The 19,441-nt window shown below is 45.1% G+C and overlaps 1 protein-coding gene across 6 annotated transcripts in view; it reads right to left on the bottom strand.

The window, feature by feature from the left end:
• The window catches only part of mcc (MCC regulator of WNT signaling pathway), a 59,308-nt gene that overhangs the window by 38,804 nt on the left and 1,063 nt on the right, over nt 1-19,441 (bottom strand). For 2 of the 6 annotated variants that reach the window (XR_014125093.1, XM_035527523.2), the window contains exons 2-3: nt 17,965-18,203; nt 17,046-17,272 (exon numbers count right to left, since the gene is read on the bottom strand). Coding sequence is in view for 2 of the 6 variants with exons in the window: in XM_035527523.2 (XP_035383416.2) it covers nt 17,046-17,272; nt 17,965-18,203 (466 nt within the window). In the remaining 4 variants the exon portion in view is untranslated. Of the gene's footprint in view, nt 1-1,743; nt 1,899-2,083; nt 2,573-2,708; nt 4,989-8,705; nt 9,186-17,045; nt 17,273-17,964; nt 18,204-19,441 lie in introns of those variants that run through there. The other 4 variants (XM_035527524.2, XM_081720049.1, XM_081720048.1 and 1 more) reach the window with 4 other exon arrangements.

The following is a 19,441-nucleotide window of genomic DNA, read 5'->3' as shown; positions in this document are numbered from 1 at the left end:
ACATTCCTTCCCCCAGCATATTCACCAACCCCTTGTATTCACACTACATTTAAGCCAATCTCCCTCTGGAAACTCCTGGAATCTGTGCCATTATACAAAAGTCTGGTCTATGCGAACAACTAACCAAGTCACTCAGTAAGGGCCACAGTTTTCTAGAATGTTCCTTCTGCTGTTCTTAAAATAACTGCCAGGCAGGAGGAGTACCCGTGGAATGCATTGTGAGTGGCTCAAGCTATGCTACAGCTGTTGTTTATATAGTCGCCCAGATGTTGCACCACATACGGGTTTGTCTAATTAACTCACAGACAAGCAACTTTAATGAAATGCATCTTCACCAGTAATGAAAGCCTCTAAATTCCAGGAGCTCGTTAACGATGTTCCTTCAGGATTGCAATTAGGTTAAAAGCCTGAAGTCCGGTGCATGAACCCTGCCCGCCTCCTGCCAGGCCCCGCCCCCTTTCATTTCAAGCACTTAGCGAGATGAAAGGGTGACAAAAAAAATCCTGAGAAATGTGCAGGCAGAGACATAAATATGCTAATTATAAATAAGAGGCCAATCAATGGCTAGCAAATAAAGTCCGGGTCATGAGAACTCAGAGGTTAATGAATGTTAGCAAATACCTAAGAACACCTAAGCTACTAAAGTCTTTGAAGTCAAGGGCCTCTTTTACACCTTAAATTAATATGCAATGTGTATTTCCATAGGTTATCTGGACCAGGAAAAATATATGCGCACGCACATGCACACGCACACACAGAAATGGACTGGCTGTCCGGCAGGGGTAAACACAATTAAATACCACAACTAAACATGGACTGGATGAAAAAAAGATAGAATTAAATCTCACTCACTAGCTGAGTCTCCAGCCAAACCTTTAGCAAATGTTATGTGCATTTATGAAAGGTGGGGCTTGAACCACTGAGCCTACCACTGCCCCCATTCAGTGGAAAACCAACTACACACACACACACACACACACACACACACACACACACACACACACACACAGAGAGAGAGAGAGAGACTGCAGTAGACTTTTGAGTGCTAATCAGGGGAATGTGATCCCAGACAACGAGTGCTTTAAAGCACTCATGGGTGCACTATGTGAGTTGATGTAAAAGCACCAACCTTCCTGTCACTGTAAAACCTTCCTGTCACCAACAATGCACAAACACGCTGGCCTGCTCCACCTTCCAAACCTCATACCACACACTCCTCGCTTCGCTGTTTGACCGCTTCAACACACCCTCCCCTCTCAGACCACTTATTTTCTGTCCTCAGAAAATTTCTACTGTAAAAAAATATTAGCATTCTTATTACCCTTGGATTCACAAAACCTCTTAGCACAGCAACATTTCAGGAGTAACTAATACATCTTAAGATAACCTGGCCAGACAACCCCTGCTGTAAATCAATTATGGTAATCTTACTATTTCTCTTACCAACTCCGCTGTGCATCTCTCACACCTCTGAAACAAACTCTCAGCGTCCTCCAACACAACCTCCAGCACTACACACACCAAATTAGCTTCAGCGCCTCACATTATTAGTCCAGTACAGCACAGCAATTTCTGCTGACGCACAGTCATACATATTGCAAAAAGCCATTAAAAGCCTTCTATTCTGTTGAAAATAAAATGCCCTCGCCATTCAACACAGTGTGCCAGGGCCACTCTGCCACGAGCGACAGGAAAGGGAGCAGGTTCTGAGAAAAGCCAGAGAAGGATTCATTTCAGACTCACAGAATGAGGCTTTACAGAGCCAACAAGAGGCTGGTGGCAAGAGCTAAAAGAAAGAGTAGCTTTGATAAGTGTTTTTTCCCCTGTGAATAGCTTGAGTCCTTCATTTGTCCGCCTAGCTGGGATTCACGGCAGAACTGCCTGTACAGTCCAGATGGAATACTGAAAAGAATTTCTCCCACCCACTAACATTCACACACGTATGCCCCTGCTTTCTCTCTCGCTCTCCCTCTCGCATACACACACACACACACACACACACACACACACACACACACACACAACCACCTTCCTGCATCACTTCAACCTCTGATTAGCCGAGCTGCTGTTCCACTACACTCACCTCCCACGGCTGAAGTGCAGGGACAGTGCTGCCGTTCTCTCCTCCCGATTTCCCAGCAGCCCCGGCCGTGAACGGAGCCCCCGGTTGCCGGGAGGAGCTGCCACCGTGCCTAGTAGCACTCAGCTAAGCTTGAGCTTGGACAGGGGATGCCTGACAGAGGCTCCCAACATAGCCTGGAGACTCCGCTTGTGTGGTTGAGCCTACGTTTGAATGTGGGTGCAGTCGTGTTAGTGTGGGTCTAAGGTGCATGTGTGTTTCTGAGGCTGCATGTGTGTGTTGCATGCGTGCTGGAAAACTGCTGTGCTTGAATAAGCCCCTGCTCACTCTTCCCCTCACTGTTTGTGGTGCCTTTTCCTTCCTGACAGGATAAGGAGGGATGGGGTGTGTGTGTGAGTGAAATAAGGTAGGCGCACACACACAACCTATTTGATGATTTGATGAGCGCATTTAGCCTGTTGCTTAAATCTGAGTAGTGACCCATAACCTACCTTCACTCACACACACACACACACACACACACACACACACACACACACACACACACACACACACACACACACACACACACACACACACACACACACCGTAACCCAACCCCTTGTTCACAAACAGGAACCTTCATTACTCGCAGGTTTGGTGGGGGGCACGTGTCTTCTACAGTCTACAGTTGTTTCTCAAACCACTCAGACAGGTCACAGGCCAGCAATGATGACATCAGCAGCATCTCCACCCATGGAGCAAGCATTCCTAAAAGGTCAAGCACAGACACTCCCAGAACAAAAAACATATAAATGAAAGAAATTCTTTCCAACAATAGAGGCCATTTCCCAGAGAATGTGGATAAGGATCAGCTGAGGTTGTGGGGAACATTCTGATGGATATCTAACGTTTGACTCAAAACAGCAGACGCTGCTGAGCTATTTGTACAGATGAACAAATAAAATACTGGCGCTGAGGCTGCAGTACCATTTCCCATGAATTTAGAAAGAAAACCAGCAGGGTTATTTCACAATCTGTTCACAATCTTAACAGTCTGAGGGCTTGATTCTTTGATTCTTTATGCCTGTCCATTATATACCAAAACTTTTGTTTTGAAAAAAAATAGCTTTGCACTTGGGCTAACTTAAACCTGTCTGGGCAAATCTGAGAAATGTGGATATTTATCATCCTGTACCTGCAAGCAGAAGCTACCCACTCCAAGCGCTTCATGTCTGTAAACAGGAGAAATGGCTTAATTTGGTGTAGACAAAGCTTAGCGCTCAGAGCAGAGAAAGCGGCGGCGGGAGAAACAGGCATCTCCAACCTCGCAGCCGGATCATCACAAAATGACAAAACAAGGATCAGAACACAAGGATCATTCCAGTCTGACTATATGGGGGTACTGAATGTATGATTTTATTTAGAAATGCAGGGTCTTGTTTGTTTGGTTTCTCTGGGCTTTGTTTTGCCCTGTTTGTACTACGTATCCTGCTTCAGAGGCTGCTAGTAATATGAACTCAGGCTGTTCCAATGTTTGTGAATTTGCTCTCACTAAACATTGCTCATCTCCACACACGCGTCCTACCTCACTTTACTCCGCATTACATCTGTATTCTAAATCAGCACATTTATTATTGTTTAAGACCACCATAATTTAATCTCGGCAAATAACATGAGGAAAAGGATAGAATATTTATGCCAAGTCAAGAAGACAAATTGTTTAATCGGGTGTTTCAGCTCTTGTCTGGTGTGGAAAAAAAGAAAAGAAGCCAATATTGCTTTTACAGTCCAGCTTAGACACTTCTGCCTAGTTGTCCTTTTAACAGTCAACACTCTTGGTATTTGAACTCTGGAGGGTATCCCCAAGGTGGTAGGGCTAAATTTCACTTGCATTCATATCTGACAGATTTCACACATTCAGCTACATTCAGTCTGTGAGCTCTAACAGATACAGTATAGTCTAGTCAAGGATATACCATGGCATGTGCAATGTCTGAAAACGAGCACAGCAGACAACACTGTCTCATCATAACCAGCCCAAAATGCTCTCCAACTCTCCCTTGCTTAGGCATACACTCACACGTGCTTCACTGGGCACAAACTATTTTGTAATGTCCTTTCACTGAATGCGGTAATAGTTCTAACGTAAGTCAATGATGTAGTATTGCAATGTCCTGTCTGCTTGGCACTGGGCTTGAAGGAGCTGTGACCTTATGTGGCATTTTGCCTTTCATCTCCACCTACCAATGACCTTTAACTTCCTCTGAAGCTTTCCTGATCCAACAGACCCACTGAATCAGAAAACCCCACCCACAGACCGGGACAAGCAAAAGACTGCGCTAACAAACTCAACTCAGCTGACAAGACCATCGGCCAATCGCGGGTGAGCTGGACGGGCGAATGGCAATCTCCAGCTGTGCTTTATGGGAGCAAGAACAAACCTGCCCTGGACACTGAAAAGGAAGCAAAAGTGATTATGAGTGAAGTGTCTTCCTATGCTGCCTGATTTGGGGCTGCCTAACTGTGACCCCCTTGCCTGGCTACATCCTCTACTACACCCCCACTATCAAGCATCTCAGCTCCAAGCAAAAGAAGGACATTTACCCCATTTTAGCCCTAGATTTAATGTGTGTGAGGGGGTTTTATGGTTTGAGTGGTGCAGGGACGAGAGTAGACAGTAAGGTTTCGCCAGAGGGGGAAAGAAGGCGGCAAACTGTGGGCCAGGCATTGCCTAACGGGCTGTGAGAGGTGAATGATCTACCTGCACACACGCACGCACGCACACACGCACACTATTGCTGGAACAACTAAAAATACACTCTCACATCCACCCACACACACTTTTAGCTCGGATTTAATTAAATAATAGTAGTAATAGAATAGAGAGAGAGCGAGAGAGAGAAAGAGTGTGTGTGTGTGTGAGAGAGAGAGAGAGCAAGAGAGAGAAAGAGTGTGTGTGTGTGTGTGTGTGTGTGTGTGTGTGTGTGTGTGTGTGTGTGTGTGTGTGAGTGAGAGAGAGAGAGAGTGAGTAAGTGAGTGAGTGAGTGAGTGAGTGAGTGAGAGAAAAAACAGAGAGAAAATGTGTAACAGAGTGGGAGAGAGGGAGCGAGTGATGTCTGTGATTCATGGTTAATCAGGATTCTGGGAACAATGGGTTCAGTTATAGGATTAGCATTGGCAATTATCGGAAGTTTTTAGTTTTTCAGTAATGCCACTTCTCAGATCTCAAAACACCAAATGTCAGATCTCAGACAACTGTTACCTGCTCCACACCACAACCTAATCATCTGTTTACTGAAACATGCTCACAGGTAAACTATTAGATTTAATAAGTCATGTAATAAAATAGTCTATATTTAGTCACCTCCAATTAGATTATATTAGACTCTGGCAACCACTGAAGTAGATAATACTGATTGATATTTCCATTTCATGAGCTAGACATTTCTTTGAGGTTCAGGAGTAAATACAAACGCAAGTATTTATGCATTGCAGCAAGAGAAACTAATCGTCTTAGCCTGAGTAACTTATCTGAACACACACACACACACACACTTCATTAACCTGTGTGTGTAAACCAGTTACTTTGCACAGTGGGCGGGTCTTCCTGAGGATCTGCCCCCTGAAGTGTCTACAGACTGTAATAGACCTGATCTCAAATAATGAGCTCTCAATACACACCCCTATTCTGCTTCTCCCTCTTTCTGTTACACACACACACACACACACACACACACACACACACACACACACACACACACACACACACACACACACACACACACACACACTATTCTATTACTAGTTGTAGTTAAAGAGGAATCCCAAACTCTGTTGGTTCTCTCCACCCCAGTTAGGTTCCCAGACCCTAAGCTGGGGGAGCCAAAACAACAGTTTTAAAGTATTTTGTTTTATTCTTACAATTATGCATAGCTGATTCCAGATTTTCAACTGCTGACATAAATACTGATATGAAATGGTCATTTGCTAGAAAGCATGAATATTTAAGAATTTTGTCCAATAGTGAATTCCCAAACCAGTGACTTTGATGTTTCAGAGGTTGGTATGATATCATGTTGTCCTGAGATAAATGTTTTGTAGGTCTGCCCTGATGAGATCCGATTTTCCTTTGGAGGGAGTGAAAAACAGTCTGTGTGGGGGGGAGAGTGATTATGAATCTTCCTCTGACTTTGCCAATGACTTTGCCACAACCAAGTGAACCATGATGAAATATGATGAAAGAGTCCTGTGAGAGGCTGGGTGCGGTGATGAGGAGAGAGAGTGACATCATTCATACGTGGCTTCAATGGGAACCAAGTTATCTTCATAAGAATCACGGCACATGACTCATGTCTCAACAATGAGAAAGTGGGAGGAAAAGAATCTTGTGAGCAGTGAACTTCAGCAAACACTATATGGTCTTCTGCTGCTGCCCAGGTAAAGCCCCACAAGGACCCTAAAATCGCCATGCCACTTTAAAACAAGCAAATCCATCACTGGTTCCCCACACGGGGCCGGGCAGGCATTTGGTGTCCCAGCAGACACACAAGCAGAGAGTCTCACGATAATAAGAGCCCTCGTAAATATGGCCAGAACAGAAGCGTCTTTCTAGCACAAACACTGAACCTTTGTTCATGTGCGCGGAGAGCAGGCCGGCCGCATAAATCCTAGTGGGAGCCCCTGGCTTGGACCCTCTCTCCTCTCTGTCACAGGGTCAACCCCCCCAGGACGGCCATAAATCACGGCGGCGAATCCGATTCACGCTCGTCACTCTCGGCACGACGTCGGGCCACATCTATCAGGTGGAGGGAAGTTTACAAGCTGCCCGACGTCGGCAAGACTATCGGCTGAATGGGAGGTTCATGTTTGCCGGTCATTAATTAGCCGGTTGGGGGCAAGCGAACACTAGGACTCTGAAGAATTGGGGCAAGAGGACACGTACTAAAAGCTGGGGGGGGGGGGGGGGTAAGACAGAAAGCGAGAAAAGGAAAGACAGTTTGAGATGGAGTCAGAGGTCCAAGCAGAAAGGAAAGGGAAGTGCATAACTCAGTGTGGGGTCTCCCTCTCCTTCTTTTTCTACCTCTCTCTCCCTGCATCCTTCTCTCTCTCCTTGTCCATCTCTTGTTCTTCAAGGAGAGAGGTTAAATTAGCATCTCCACGCGTCAGTGAATGTCAGGGTCTTCTGGGTCATCATGTGTTCTGCTGGACACTGGCAGACGGTTGGTTGAGAGATGAGTGTCAGCACTTTTACACAGCTCTGCCCCAGCGCACAACTAGCACGAGGTCTCAGTCAACTCCACTCCAACAGCAACAGGACTCAAAACAGGATGGCAACAAACGTGGCTGTAGAACAAGACCTCACGGCTGGTCGGAAAAAAGCTAAACTACAAGCTGGTGAGAACAGGGAAAGCTGGTACAGGGTCAGTGCTGAGGGGCTGGAATGTAAACACAAAGCACTCCACCACCTTCCGGAGGACATGCTGTTCGCGCCCGGGTGTCTGCAGGGAGTGGACACTCATACAGGAGGAAATGGTTGTGTTTGGCAAACCGAGTAGATTACTTTCATCCCTTTCTGTACTGGATGCCCAACCGACATCAGACAAACAGAGAAAAAACAAAACAAAACAAAACAAAACAAAAAAAAAAACCCCACCATCAGTCTAAGCACTGAAACCTCCATGAATACAGCCGCTAAAACCTCCACATGCCAGCATTCTTGAAGTAGTAACAAGAGATCAGGAGTTATGGATAATTACCTGCTTAGCCAATTAAAATGTTTCATTTTAATGATCGGGTTTAAATCAAGAATGGTCTCAGTTACGAGTTCTCCTTCTTGCATTTGCAGTTCAACCCAGCACTGTAAACCTTATATAGATTATTTCCATACGTCCACAGCAGTGAGTGGGACTGGACTCACACAGACTACCATCCTTTTACTCTGATGAACTCGTTCCACCACCCTTGAGTAGTTGAGGACTGAGTAACACACAGGCTATTACAAGCCCACAAAACAGCAGGCGCTGACTCTTCCTTCTTTCTTGTGAAGCTGACTGTATAAGGCTCTTCAGAATGGTCCTCATCTTTACAACAGATGGCCACCGTGAGGGGAACTTAAGTGTTTTCATGTGGTGAAAGCCTGGGGCAAGTGAGGGGGATCGGGACACTGATGATCACTCGCTCGTTGCTTTCAGCCCCGCCTGTCCCGCTGCACGAGTGGTACACCTGAACGCCACAAATTTTCACCGAGAACGTGTGCCAAGGGCAGAGAGAGAGAGAGAGAGAGAGAACGCACGGGAGAGAAAAGTAGAAGTAGGGACAAAAGAAAAAGAGAGAGAGAGCGAGAGAGAGATGAGCAGAAGGGAGAGAGGAGGGGAGAAAAAAAAAATAGAGCTGTGGACCCCAGCTGGAAGGTTTGGGGAGCAGCTGGGAGATGCTGTGGACCTCGTCCGAGTCACGCACTCCAAACGCCACTGCAGCTTCCCTTCTGATGACTAAGGCATTCTGCATGCTCGCACTACAAAGCGCCACAGAGCAAAGAGTCAACAGACATGGGGGGGGGGGGGGGGGGAGGGAGAGAGAGAAAGAGATATCCTCCTGCTCAGAAGTGTGCGGTACCCACACTCCTCCACCCCATGCAGCTCACCTCACTGTCCACAGACCGCTCGCTTGCACCTCCGACTGTTACTCCTGAGTTCATGGTGTCCAAACTGCCCGGATCCCTTCAGTTCCAGGCACTCCACGTTCAGACTGAGCTGGAGAGGAGAATATTCCTGCACGGAGGATCTTCCCCTCAACTCCCTCCGGCGTCCAGGAGCCGCGCACGCCACCGCTCCCAACTCATCCCCAGCGCCTCGGAGAATTCCGGAAGTATTCCCAGAGTGAGGAAAGCAGGACAGACACAGGCGTGCAGGTTTTCCCAGAGCCTGCCGGAGACTCCAGGCTACAGCTCAGCGCTGCTCATAACACACACGCTTAGAGCGGGCGGAGAGAGTGAAAGTCAGGGAGGGAGGGAGAGGGAGAGCAAGCGAGCGAGCAAGCGAGAGAGAGAGAACTAGAGAGAGAACCTCCCTGGGGCCCCACTGCTGTGAGGTGGGAGGGGCATCTGAGCAGAGACCAGCGAGTGTGGGCATCCGTGTGTCCGTCCATCCGTGTGTGTGGGTGTGGGTGTGTGTGTGTGTGTGTGTGTGTGCGCGTGCGCGTGCGTGCGAGTAAAGGGATTCATTCACTGCTTACTGCCACAGTCCTACTCCTCTCTCTCTCTCTCCCACCCAATCGCTCTCTCTCTGTTCTATTAGACTCTACAGCTCTCTCTCTCCCCATCTCTTTTTGTCAAGACACACTTTAGTTGTGTCCTTCCTCCTCCTCCTACAGCTGCAGAGAGCTTACTCTGCCTTTGCACGCGCTCACACAAACACGCACCCTCCCTTACTCTCTCTAAAATGCTCTCACTCAGTCGGATGGTCACTTCACCATTTGAATGTCTCCATGTAAACTCCATTAGGCTGACAGCAGCACGGAGGCCTTATATACCAGCGTGACCCCACAAACAGCTCGCTAAAGCGTCCTTTCCCCAAATTCCACCCTTTTCCTTCAATCAATCTTGCATCATTACAATATGTCCCCATTCTTCACCTCTCAGCAGCTCTCTGTGGGCTATTAAGTAGATTATGAAGTGCTCCTAGCAATGTGACCAGACAGCAGGCTTAATTATGGGTGTACTTCGTTCTGTAACAACACTCTTCATTAAGCAATGCGTCTGGGGCCATTAGCAAAGCACTCACGCTATGAAAGGGCATATCAATAACTTTCATTTAAGATCAACCAAAAACATACATCGGGGGTTTACACAAGGATCGGAGCCAGAACAGAGCGTTCTTAAAAAGGACAGCACAGCTGCAAACACTAAGGGAACAAACAGGAAAATAAGCTTAAAGTTCAGAACGGTGAGAGAGGCGAAGCCCTGGCTTATAGAGCAGCTTAACAGCGCCCTCTAGTGAACACAGTACTCTCTACAGAAATATCCAGCACGACTCTTGCAAATTGTGTGTTTGATACACAGAGAGAGAGAGAGAGGGAGAGAGAGAGAGAGGGGAAGAGGAAGAGAGTCAGAAGGAGAGAGAGAAGGAAGGAGGAAAAACTGCTGCAAACAGTTGAACAACTGTGTGTATGTGTGTTAAAAGCACAAAAAGAAACAGACGGGCTGAACATCCTCCAAATCCAAACATAAATGACCTTGTTAATATGATACTAATCTGAAACCTTCCAGATACAGCAGGGAAATTACCCATCATGCGCTGGTGACAACAAAAATAGGACATAGACACCTAACCTCCTAACACTTTGTTTTGGACATAATTAAAAACAATCTTGCAACGAGCACCATTTTCAACTTCTGCATCCATTCGCAGCCACACTGCAGCATGAGCTGCACAGAGCATGAGCTGCACAAGAGCTAACAGGTCTGGAACGACACACTCACTGTCCAGCTCTCTGTTCTTTCCAAGATCTGATGTGGCAATAAATATACAAAATATTGATTCTACATAGCTGCAATTATATACCACACAGAGTAGTTCGGCTGATCCTTGCGCAAAGAAAAGTAGCACGTGCTTGTGTAATAACCGAGATCTTCTTAAACAAAACAGGTCTGCCTTAAACGGCACAAAAACCTCAACTCATTCAAAACATTCTAGAGCATATAAGAGACTCTCAGTGGAGACCAAGGGGACTATCAACAATACAGTTTTATACACAGTTTAGATTCTTCTTCTTTTCTTTTACATTTATTTCTCGTTACACTCTTAGACCATACAGAAGATGACAGGATAGCACAGCGACAGTGTGGAATGAAAAGATTCTCGACGGGTGATACACAGAACAGCTGTAGTATGAGGTTCTGCTTTCTAAAATGGAAAAAAACTAAGGTGTCTACACTTACACTCGATAGGTTGGTCTGCGTGCTCACACACACACACCACTGGGGTTGGTGGCATGCGTCTTCTTGCAATTACATGTTTCACTGTACACAGAGTCCTCACAGTGATTTCGGTGTTAGACTTCTTCAGAGCACCCATGACAAAAAACAAACAAACAAAAAAAACCAGGCTGTTTATTCTGAGAAAAACCACAGAGGCTGGCACTTGGGTTTGTTAGTGATGGAAGAGAAAGGCATTGGAGGGCTGAGACAGAGAGAGAGAGAGAGAGTGACAGAAAAAGAGGAAGAGAGACAGAAGGAGGGAGGGAGAGAGTGAGAAAGGGGACACTCAAACTGAGAAACTCTCTCGCATGTTTACACAAGTGTGAGCTGCCCTGGTCTCGTTAGCCCGAGTGGAGTTGGGTCTAAGGAGGGTGATTTATATCCAGCGAGTGTGCAAGTGTTCGGCTGTCAATCACTCTGACATCAGCAGACAGGGTGTCTGTGCAGCATCTATACCCCAGCCAGGTAAAACAGGTGGACGGAAGTACAGCTCAGACAAACAACCCCCCAGGGCCAGGAGCTGAAAACAATCCGCAAAACTCCAGAGTGGAAAATTTCAGGATAAATACTGCTGCCCTTGTGGGGACATTCAGCTGACAAACGCAACCCATTATCTCCCCGAGGGGAAAAGTTGGGGGAGGAGGTGTAAACGCCACACCAAACAGCCCTGCATTATGCAAAGCCCTGCCAAAGGTTACGACGCACTGAAGATTTCCGTCTTCTCAAACAGACACATTTCCATGTACATTTGGGAGCGTTTGAGGTTTGCTGGCATTTCAGAACTTGCCTCAAGGGTTTCTGTACTAGCCAAACAAGGACAGTGCTGCTGTAAATCACGCAACACAGAATCAATCACACACATGCACATGCAAAAATGTATCTGGGACAGGAGTCTGCATGTCTCCACAATACCAGAGATTTGGTCAGAAATTACAAACCTGTGCTTCTCCCTGGCTGGGCTCCCTTGGGCTTCCCTCAGGACGGAGGGAGTCGTCTCCATCTCCATCCACTCTGACTGCACTTCTGCATACCAGCTCTCTGACATGGCAATGCTTGCGCGTGCATGTGTGCGTGCATACATGCATGTGCATGATCCACATATTGTTGTCAAACCTTCCCAGGCCTGTAACTAGCTCATCAACAACTCTCCAAGTCAGTACTAGGCTCGTCACTATACAAGAAATTTGACGTCAATGCCAATAACACATGTATATTCTCACAATTCTCAACACCATAACAATACTTTGGCATGAAACTCCCACAAAAATATAGTCCATTGTCTGAAAAAATGTGTAGTTTACTGGACTGAATGCTAAAGTTTTGATTTTTAAATGGAATTTTGCTAAATAAAGCAAGTATAATTACTACATAATAAACTAAATATTTCAAACTTTCTTCTACATTTGGCAGAGGGGAATACAGTTGGGATTTCTTTGCCTGTTTAAGATTCTTAGCTCGGAAAACCAGCGTATCTGTGTCTCATACTCCTTGGACTTCTCCGTTTGGTGTCTTTGCCATATTTTGTGTGTGTGTGTCTGTCTAGCACCGATGTAATGGTAGCCTGACTATCAGAAGTTGAGTTTAGCAAGAAAATAAAGAGTAAGAAAAACATTCAGAATTTGAGGTTAAACTCTACACACAATGCTCCGTTTTAAACACCAGTATTTACCGTTTAAAATGATCCCACATGAAATGTAACAATTAAGTAGCCTACACGCTTGATGGCCCATTCGCGATGGAAACACGAACACGTGAGCATCATGAAATCACATGGCAAAACGGGTAGTTAGCTCGTCTCAAAAACAGTTCAGTTGTCATCGGATCACTAATTACGTAAGAAAGCTCCCCCGGTGTGGCTAAACTGTTGTCTTTTCAGCTTTATAGAGGTCGGGATCCCTCTTGGCCACGTGCTTAGCCAAACTGCTGGTGTTGACAGATTTATCACCCCTTTTGCATATTGGTCCTCGTCAGCGATGTAGGCAAAATATGTCCACACTTGACTCCTTGAGCACAACAAGTCGCGTACGTGAGAGAGCGTCTTTCTTTTTTAGCCTAGCCATGCTACCTAGCTAGCGAGGTTACTGCCTTCCATAAACTCTGCGTCGCCCATCCCAGTCAAATTAGCTTGCGCAATTCGATCGGCATATCCAGAATACTGACTCCGTTGTTCAGACTATATTCGGTATTGAGAGCATCGAATGTTACAGAAGGGTTTGCTACATTGTGCTGGAAAAGCATCGAACTTTTGCAACTAGAGTTGCCTGGTGCAACTCTAACCAGTTAACACACACGCCAGTTTAGGGAACCGTTACTTCTATGCACAATTATTTTCATAATCTGGTTTTACAGTCTCGTCAGTGGTTTGGTCGTCTCTGTGTCAGCAAGGCTGCAGTGAACTTGGGCCTAGCAATGTGGATTCAAACAGCCCTGAACGTAATTTACCCACATTAGTATTCCACTGAAAGAAAAGCTAGCGGTGTGAACCACCTGAAGCTCTAAATTCATATTCATGGCACATAAGTGGTCCCTCTGCTTTAATACACAACCAACCTTTAACACAGAATATTGAGAACTCTTGAGGTGCAGCTGTCAAATTTGGCCTTTTTTTTAACATAAAGCTTTACAATTTTTAAATCAATGCAATTTTGAATAAAACACTGGAAAAACACATGGCATCACTGTATCTATATCAAACAGAGGCCAGAGTCAACACCCCAAAATCAACACACTAGCATAACGTGATTGGTCTATCAGCTAGACCCTCCACTAGTAAGAAACAGGACTGGTGAACATGAATTCAAAACATGAATCCCTTCTTGAAAACTATTTTTGTTGAAGTTCAGGTTATTGATAGCAAACCAAAAATCTGTGCTTCCTACACACACACACACACACACACACACACACACACACACACACACACACACACACACACACACACTTCAAAAGCACAAATAGTCACCTCACTCAGAATAACCTGCTTACCCTAGTAGCAACACTAAACCATCGACTCATAAATAATCAGAATCCAGTCATTTGTCATCCAGGCTGTTTTGGGGCGGCTTAGTGGACATGTCCATGCGGTGTAGAAATAGACAGCCACCCCCCCACCACTAAACCAAAACAGCACAAAGGAAGTCTGGGAAATAGACGAGGTGGACAGAGGCTGCACTAGCACCACCTGGGGCAAAGAAGGCTCAAATCTAGAGCAATTACATGCACGTACACACACACAAGGCACACAGGTGCGGCTAGGGTGCAGCCCAGGAAGGGGAGTTGGCAATGGAGACAGGAGAGGTACAGGGGACTGACAGCATGGTGTCTCCATACTGTGTCCTATTTTGGCAGCTGGGTTATAACAAACATTACAAAAGATGAGACAAGATGAGATGAGAGCAATCTTGTAACAGCTCGCAAGAGGAACAGCAGCACTTTAGAGGATTTGAGATCTGAAAAGACACTAAGTGGATAATTACAAATGGTAAGAGAGAGACAGTGTGTGTGTGTGTGTGTGTATGTATAAAGTCCATAGAGAAAAGAGGAGATGCTAGATATTCATTACTCCTCCCAATCATTTTCCTGGTGGCTGTCTGAATTTTAAAATCACCACCCTCCCCAGCACACATAGCACAATGCGTGAACATCTCATATTGCCCACCACAGCACATTTTCTTTAAGCTGAACATAAAGCCACCCAGTGAAGCAGTGAGTAGGAAGCTCAGTGCACTGGAGAAACTAGCAGCCAAAACCAGGCCACAAGCACAGCTCCTAGCACGGTAAAATGGTACACGAGTCTTTGTCTTACCCCCTTAAACCAACAGTTAACATGGTGTGTTTACTTTTGCAGCTATCAGAAAAGCCTAACCAGATAAGGCTGTGGATGGACAGCACCTGAGGGAGTGGCTCTGGTTTTAGCACAGTCAGCACGACGAGCGGCTCCCTCCCCACTTCTGCCTCTCTGAGGCAGCGGCGCAGGCCTCTTAGTCTAACGAGGCCAATAACGAGATCGTGCCTAACAGCCTGTGACGGGCATAAGTTGCTGTGGCGATGGACGAGGTGGCGTTGATGGGATTGGCTGATCCTATTGCAGTAAGCACACTGGGGAGTGGCTGGAATGCCAAGCTCTGTGTCAGCACTCCTGTCATGACATTACATTAAAAGTCCAGTATCTTTTTATGGGATTGGACCCTGAGGAGAAACCTACAAACAGACAGTGCTTGGGACAGACCTCAAAAAGGAGATCACTCTGGCTAGAAAGCTTCTTGTTTATACTGGTCCAAGATCACCTTCCACCCCTAACCAAAGACAGAAAATTGCATCCAGGGGCTTCACTGATGGAGGCATTACTACTACAGGTAGGAGGAGGCAGGAGAAGGAGAGGATAGTGAGATTACTCTCAGTCTGCAGCCAGGCAGCATGCATAGGCAGATCAGAAGAGAGGGGACCACCTCACAGTGCTATGCTGTAAATACCTTTGCAATGACTGTGTATCTATGTGTCACTGACTAACAGCTAATTAACATTCTCACACCCAAGGGAGTAAACTGGTGATATCATGTTGGTGTTGTGATATGGTCTATATGTCCAAGTGTGGTGAGGTCCCTTTGTTAAGTGGCGTGTTCATATGGAAGGCGCTCGGCGTAACTGGTGAGCCAACACTCTCTTACTCCTTTTCTCCACCTCAACTAGTCATCTCACAAAGGTCTCACACATGTTTCCCTATTACCCAGAGTCTCTTTCCACCTCAACTCCATGGTCTCACATGCGTCTCACATATCATGTGCATTTTGCTTCCAGAAAGTGTTCTGGAGGACAGTCATTAGCAGTGAGGAGGAAAACCATACCAAACCAAAACCCTGGCTTTTGATAGGTTTTAATGGGTGAGAAATGCCATTCGTACAAAGAGCAAAAACGTTTTTCCCACCACAGTGAATCCTGAATGTAGAGCACAGAGTGTTAAAGCCACAGCAGTGACTTCTCTGGCACAGAGCTCATGCTCGCGCTCTCAAATTCACCCTGTTTGAAATTCATATTGTTTGAAATTTATGTCATTTGAAATTCATAGCATTCGGCCCCCGTATAACACTACAGACTGAGATGCAGTATTTTCTAGCTTTGATGTAGCACACAAAAAGATGCATATCCAATTTTATAGTAGCGCACACCACACACGCAAACGTCTGGCTGCATAAATGTGTATCCACCAGGCGAGTTTCTGCAGCATATGCTGAATGAAATGGAGAGATGCTTCAAACAAACCAACATGACGGAAAGTGGCCCAAAGCAGTTCTGGCATAAGGTGCTATTTGCAGTAAAACTGGCCTCACATTCAAGTAGTAAGGCACCTTCACCAACCCTAGCCCACCCACTGATGCTTGAACCTATGGCCTCTACCCTGCAAGCCACAACAGAGCTGACTGAATCTTTACTTGACAAACAGGGGCACCATCATTCTTCCGGCATATCCCATATAACACGCACACATATGCTAACAGCTCCCATAAACCCACAAATGTGAATCACAGTAAGAATGGATTAGTGATACTCCCATGAAACCTCACTCATTCTCTTTGTGTGTGTTGCTCACACACAAAGACACACACCCACACAGATCAATCTGTTAGGCCTTCATACACATTCCTGCAGAACACAGTATTTTTAACCAGATACACAAACCTAATTATGACACTGTCTCCTGCTGCCCACATAAACACACTGCACCTTCAAGTCAATGTCCAGTACAAAGAGGAACAGGTATTGTAAGGCTCAAGTTAGGAACTGGCTGGCATAGAATAAGGGAGGACACCTAACTTAAGTTACTACCTTTAGGTTATATGGAACCTTTCAATCTGTAAATCCATCCAGGTTTGCAATAAATCCCCATTTTTTCCAAAAATGATTTTTAGACACCAAAGTATTCGATTTCCATTGAGTCTAACAGAAGCAACAGAATGCTCAGAAGTGCAGCCCCCTCTCAGCAGCAGCAGACTACAGTTCCAAACTCACCGTGTTCACTAGGTCTGGGTAGCCTCCGCCCATAGGGCCGGTTTGACCTGACAGAGGAGCCAGGAATCTCTGGAGGTTTTCCGGAAGCTCCAGGACACTGCTAGGCTGTTCTAGAAACTTCTGCAGTAGTACTGAGGAATGTTGCTGCTGGTCCAGAGGGGAAGAAGGTAGGTCTGTGTTCTGCAGGTCTCTGGCCCCAGAGTCATGCTCCCATCTCTCTCTGGCTCCTGAGAATGCACACGAGGAACATATGCACACACACACACAAATATGCAAGTACTTTATTTGGATACACTCAAGATAAAATATTCATAATGAAATATACATATTTGTTTAGCGCCATTACACAAACACACACACGCACATGCAGACACACACACACACACACCAGGACTTTTTCATGTCAGTCATAAGAACTCATGAGTAAAAGGCATCAGGAGGTGAAGGTACAAGACTATCAAACAGACAGGGTCTGGATGTATAGAACAAGAAGGTTCTTTTTAAGGAAATGTAAGTTAATAATGAATAAATTAAGTTTATTTAGTCAGTGGCAAAAAATATACTCCTACAATAAAAAAATTTAAAAAAATCACTCAATCACTCAATTTTAAAATGTAGTTACACTTATGTATTAACTAAACATTTGTATTTATTAACTAATGAGAACACAAACAATCTTCCAAAAATTCATCCAGAACATTTTTTAGATAAATGACATCTTATCAATACACTACAAATACTAATATTTTATGTATCAGTACAAAAAAACAAAACAAAAACAAACTATAATACTATAAACAATCATATTATTATTATTATTATTATCATCATCATCATCATCTACACAGCAGAAACATCACATGCTCAATTAAAACAACGCTATGGTTGCTTTAACATTCTAGATGTCAAGTCCACCTACCCAGATTGTTCTCACTGTTGTTTGGCCAGGAAGCAATGTGTTCTCTGAGCTTCCTTGTTTCTGATTCGCTGAGCTTGAGCTGGCCCTCCTCCCTGCGGATCTCAGTGAGCAGCTGCATGCGGCGCTGTGCAAACTCCTCAAAGGAGATCCTGCCTGTCTCATGTGCCCCCAGCTGCCGCATGATCTCAGGCACCGAGTCCTCCATGTTCAACTGCCTGCACACCATTAACAGGTCATTCCTGGAGGCGTGGTACAAAGAAGGGAGGGAGGTGGAGTAAGATGGAAGGAGAGAGGGAGGGGGAGATAAGTTTAAAGTAATGTGTACTATACATGAAAAATAATTTAATGTTTTGTTTCTGGTTTTAACATCCTGTCAATTTTTCCTCACATATTCATGATTATCAAACATGTCAGCTGTATCAAACTGATGTGGATTCTTGTAGGATTGTTTTATGTTTAGCAACAGTCTGCTAAGTCACTCTCTCACCTGGTTCTTAGTAAGACCCAAATATTTACCTATAGTCAATTAAGACATGTTCATTTCAGCGCTAAACTGCATTTAACACAGCCTTTGTTTAACATGAAGTTACTCACAAACTGTTCTGTACTTTTCTGTCTTTGAAACAGAAAGAAAGCACAGCAGAAATTTTAGAGGTCAAGATGAGACTTGGAGATTGGATCAGAGCAGGACCCAACCCAGGAACTTCAGAACATTCCAGAAATAGTAGAAGGATTAAACACAAAGCCTAACAACAAACCTTCTGTTAAACATAAAGCAAAGTATGAAAGGATTTATAAGCATTTTTCTGGAAGACCCACTTACAGTGCAATAAGGAAATCTATATAATTGAAGGACCAAACACTGTGTAACTAGTCATCACTAGGGGAAGGTCAAAGAGTCTACAGAGGCCCGAGATGAGCTGCACCATTTACTCACCATCAAAAACCAAATAAATGATTCTGGATTTTAGGAGGATTGAGGTGAAATATACTCCTGTCTGCACTAATAGTACAGCAGTGGAGAGAGTGGACAGACCTCTTTAAACATCTGGGTCTGTACATCTCTGACCAAGTCAACTGGACACAAACTCCATGGCAATCATGAGGGTGCAACAACACTTCCACTTTTAAAGATGCTTGAGCAACAGGCCATTCTAAAGAGGACACTCATAACCTTCTACCATAGCACTGTTCAGAGTACCCCAACATGAGTGATCGTGGTCAGGCATGGTAACACCACAGTATGAGAATAGACAGCTCTACAAACAGCTGTGAAACAGGCATAACAAATTACTGGCTCTACTCTTCCAAAAGCTGAATCCATTTACATTACTGCTCTTGTAGGAACACAACTCGCCCTATACTGCGTTACCCAACTCACTATTGCAGAAGACTGAGATCTGGCTGCAGGTATAGGAGCATCACAACTGGCATCACCATGTTCAATATCAGTTTATAAGCTGCAACATGTAATTAA

The sequence above is a fragment of the Electrophorus electricus genome, chromosome 8, assembly GCF_041902795.1.
Source record: "Electrophorus electricus isolate QZ-2024a chromosome 8, ASM4190279v1, whole genome shotgun sequence".
Taxonomy (NCBI): domain Eukaryota; kingdom Metazoa; phylum Chordata; class Actinopteri; order Gymnotiformes; family Gymnotidae; genus Electrophorus; species Electrophorus electricus.
This window is presented reverse-complemented; position numbering and strand designations above follow the sequence as displayed.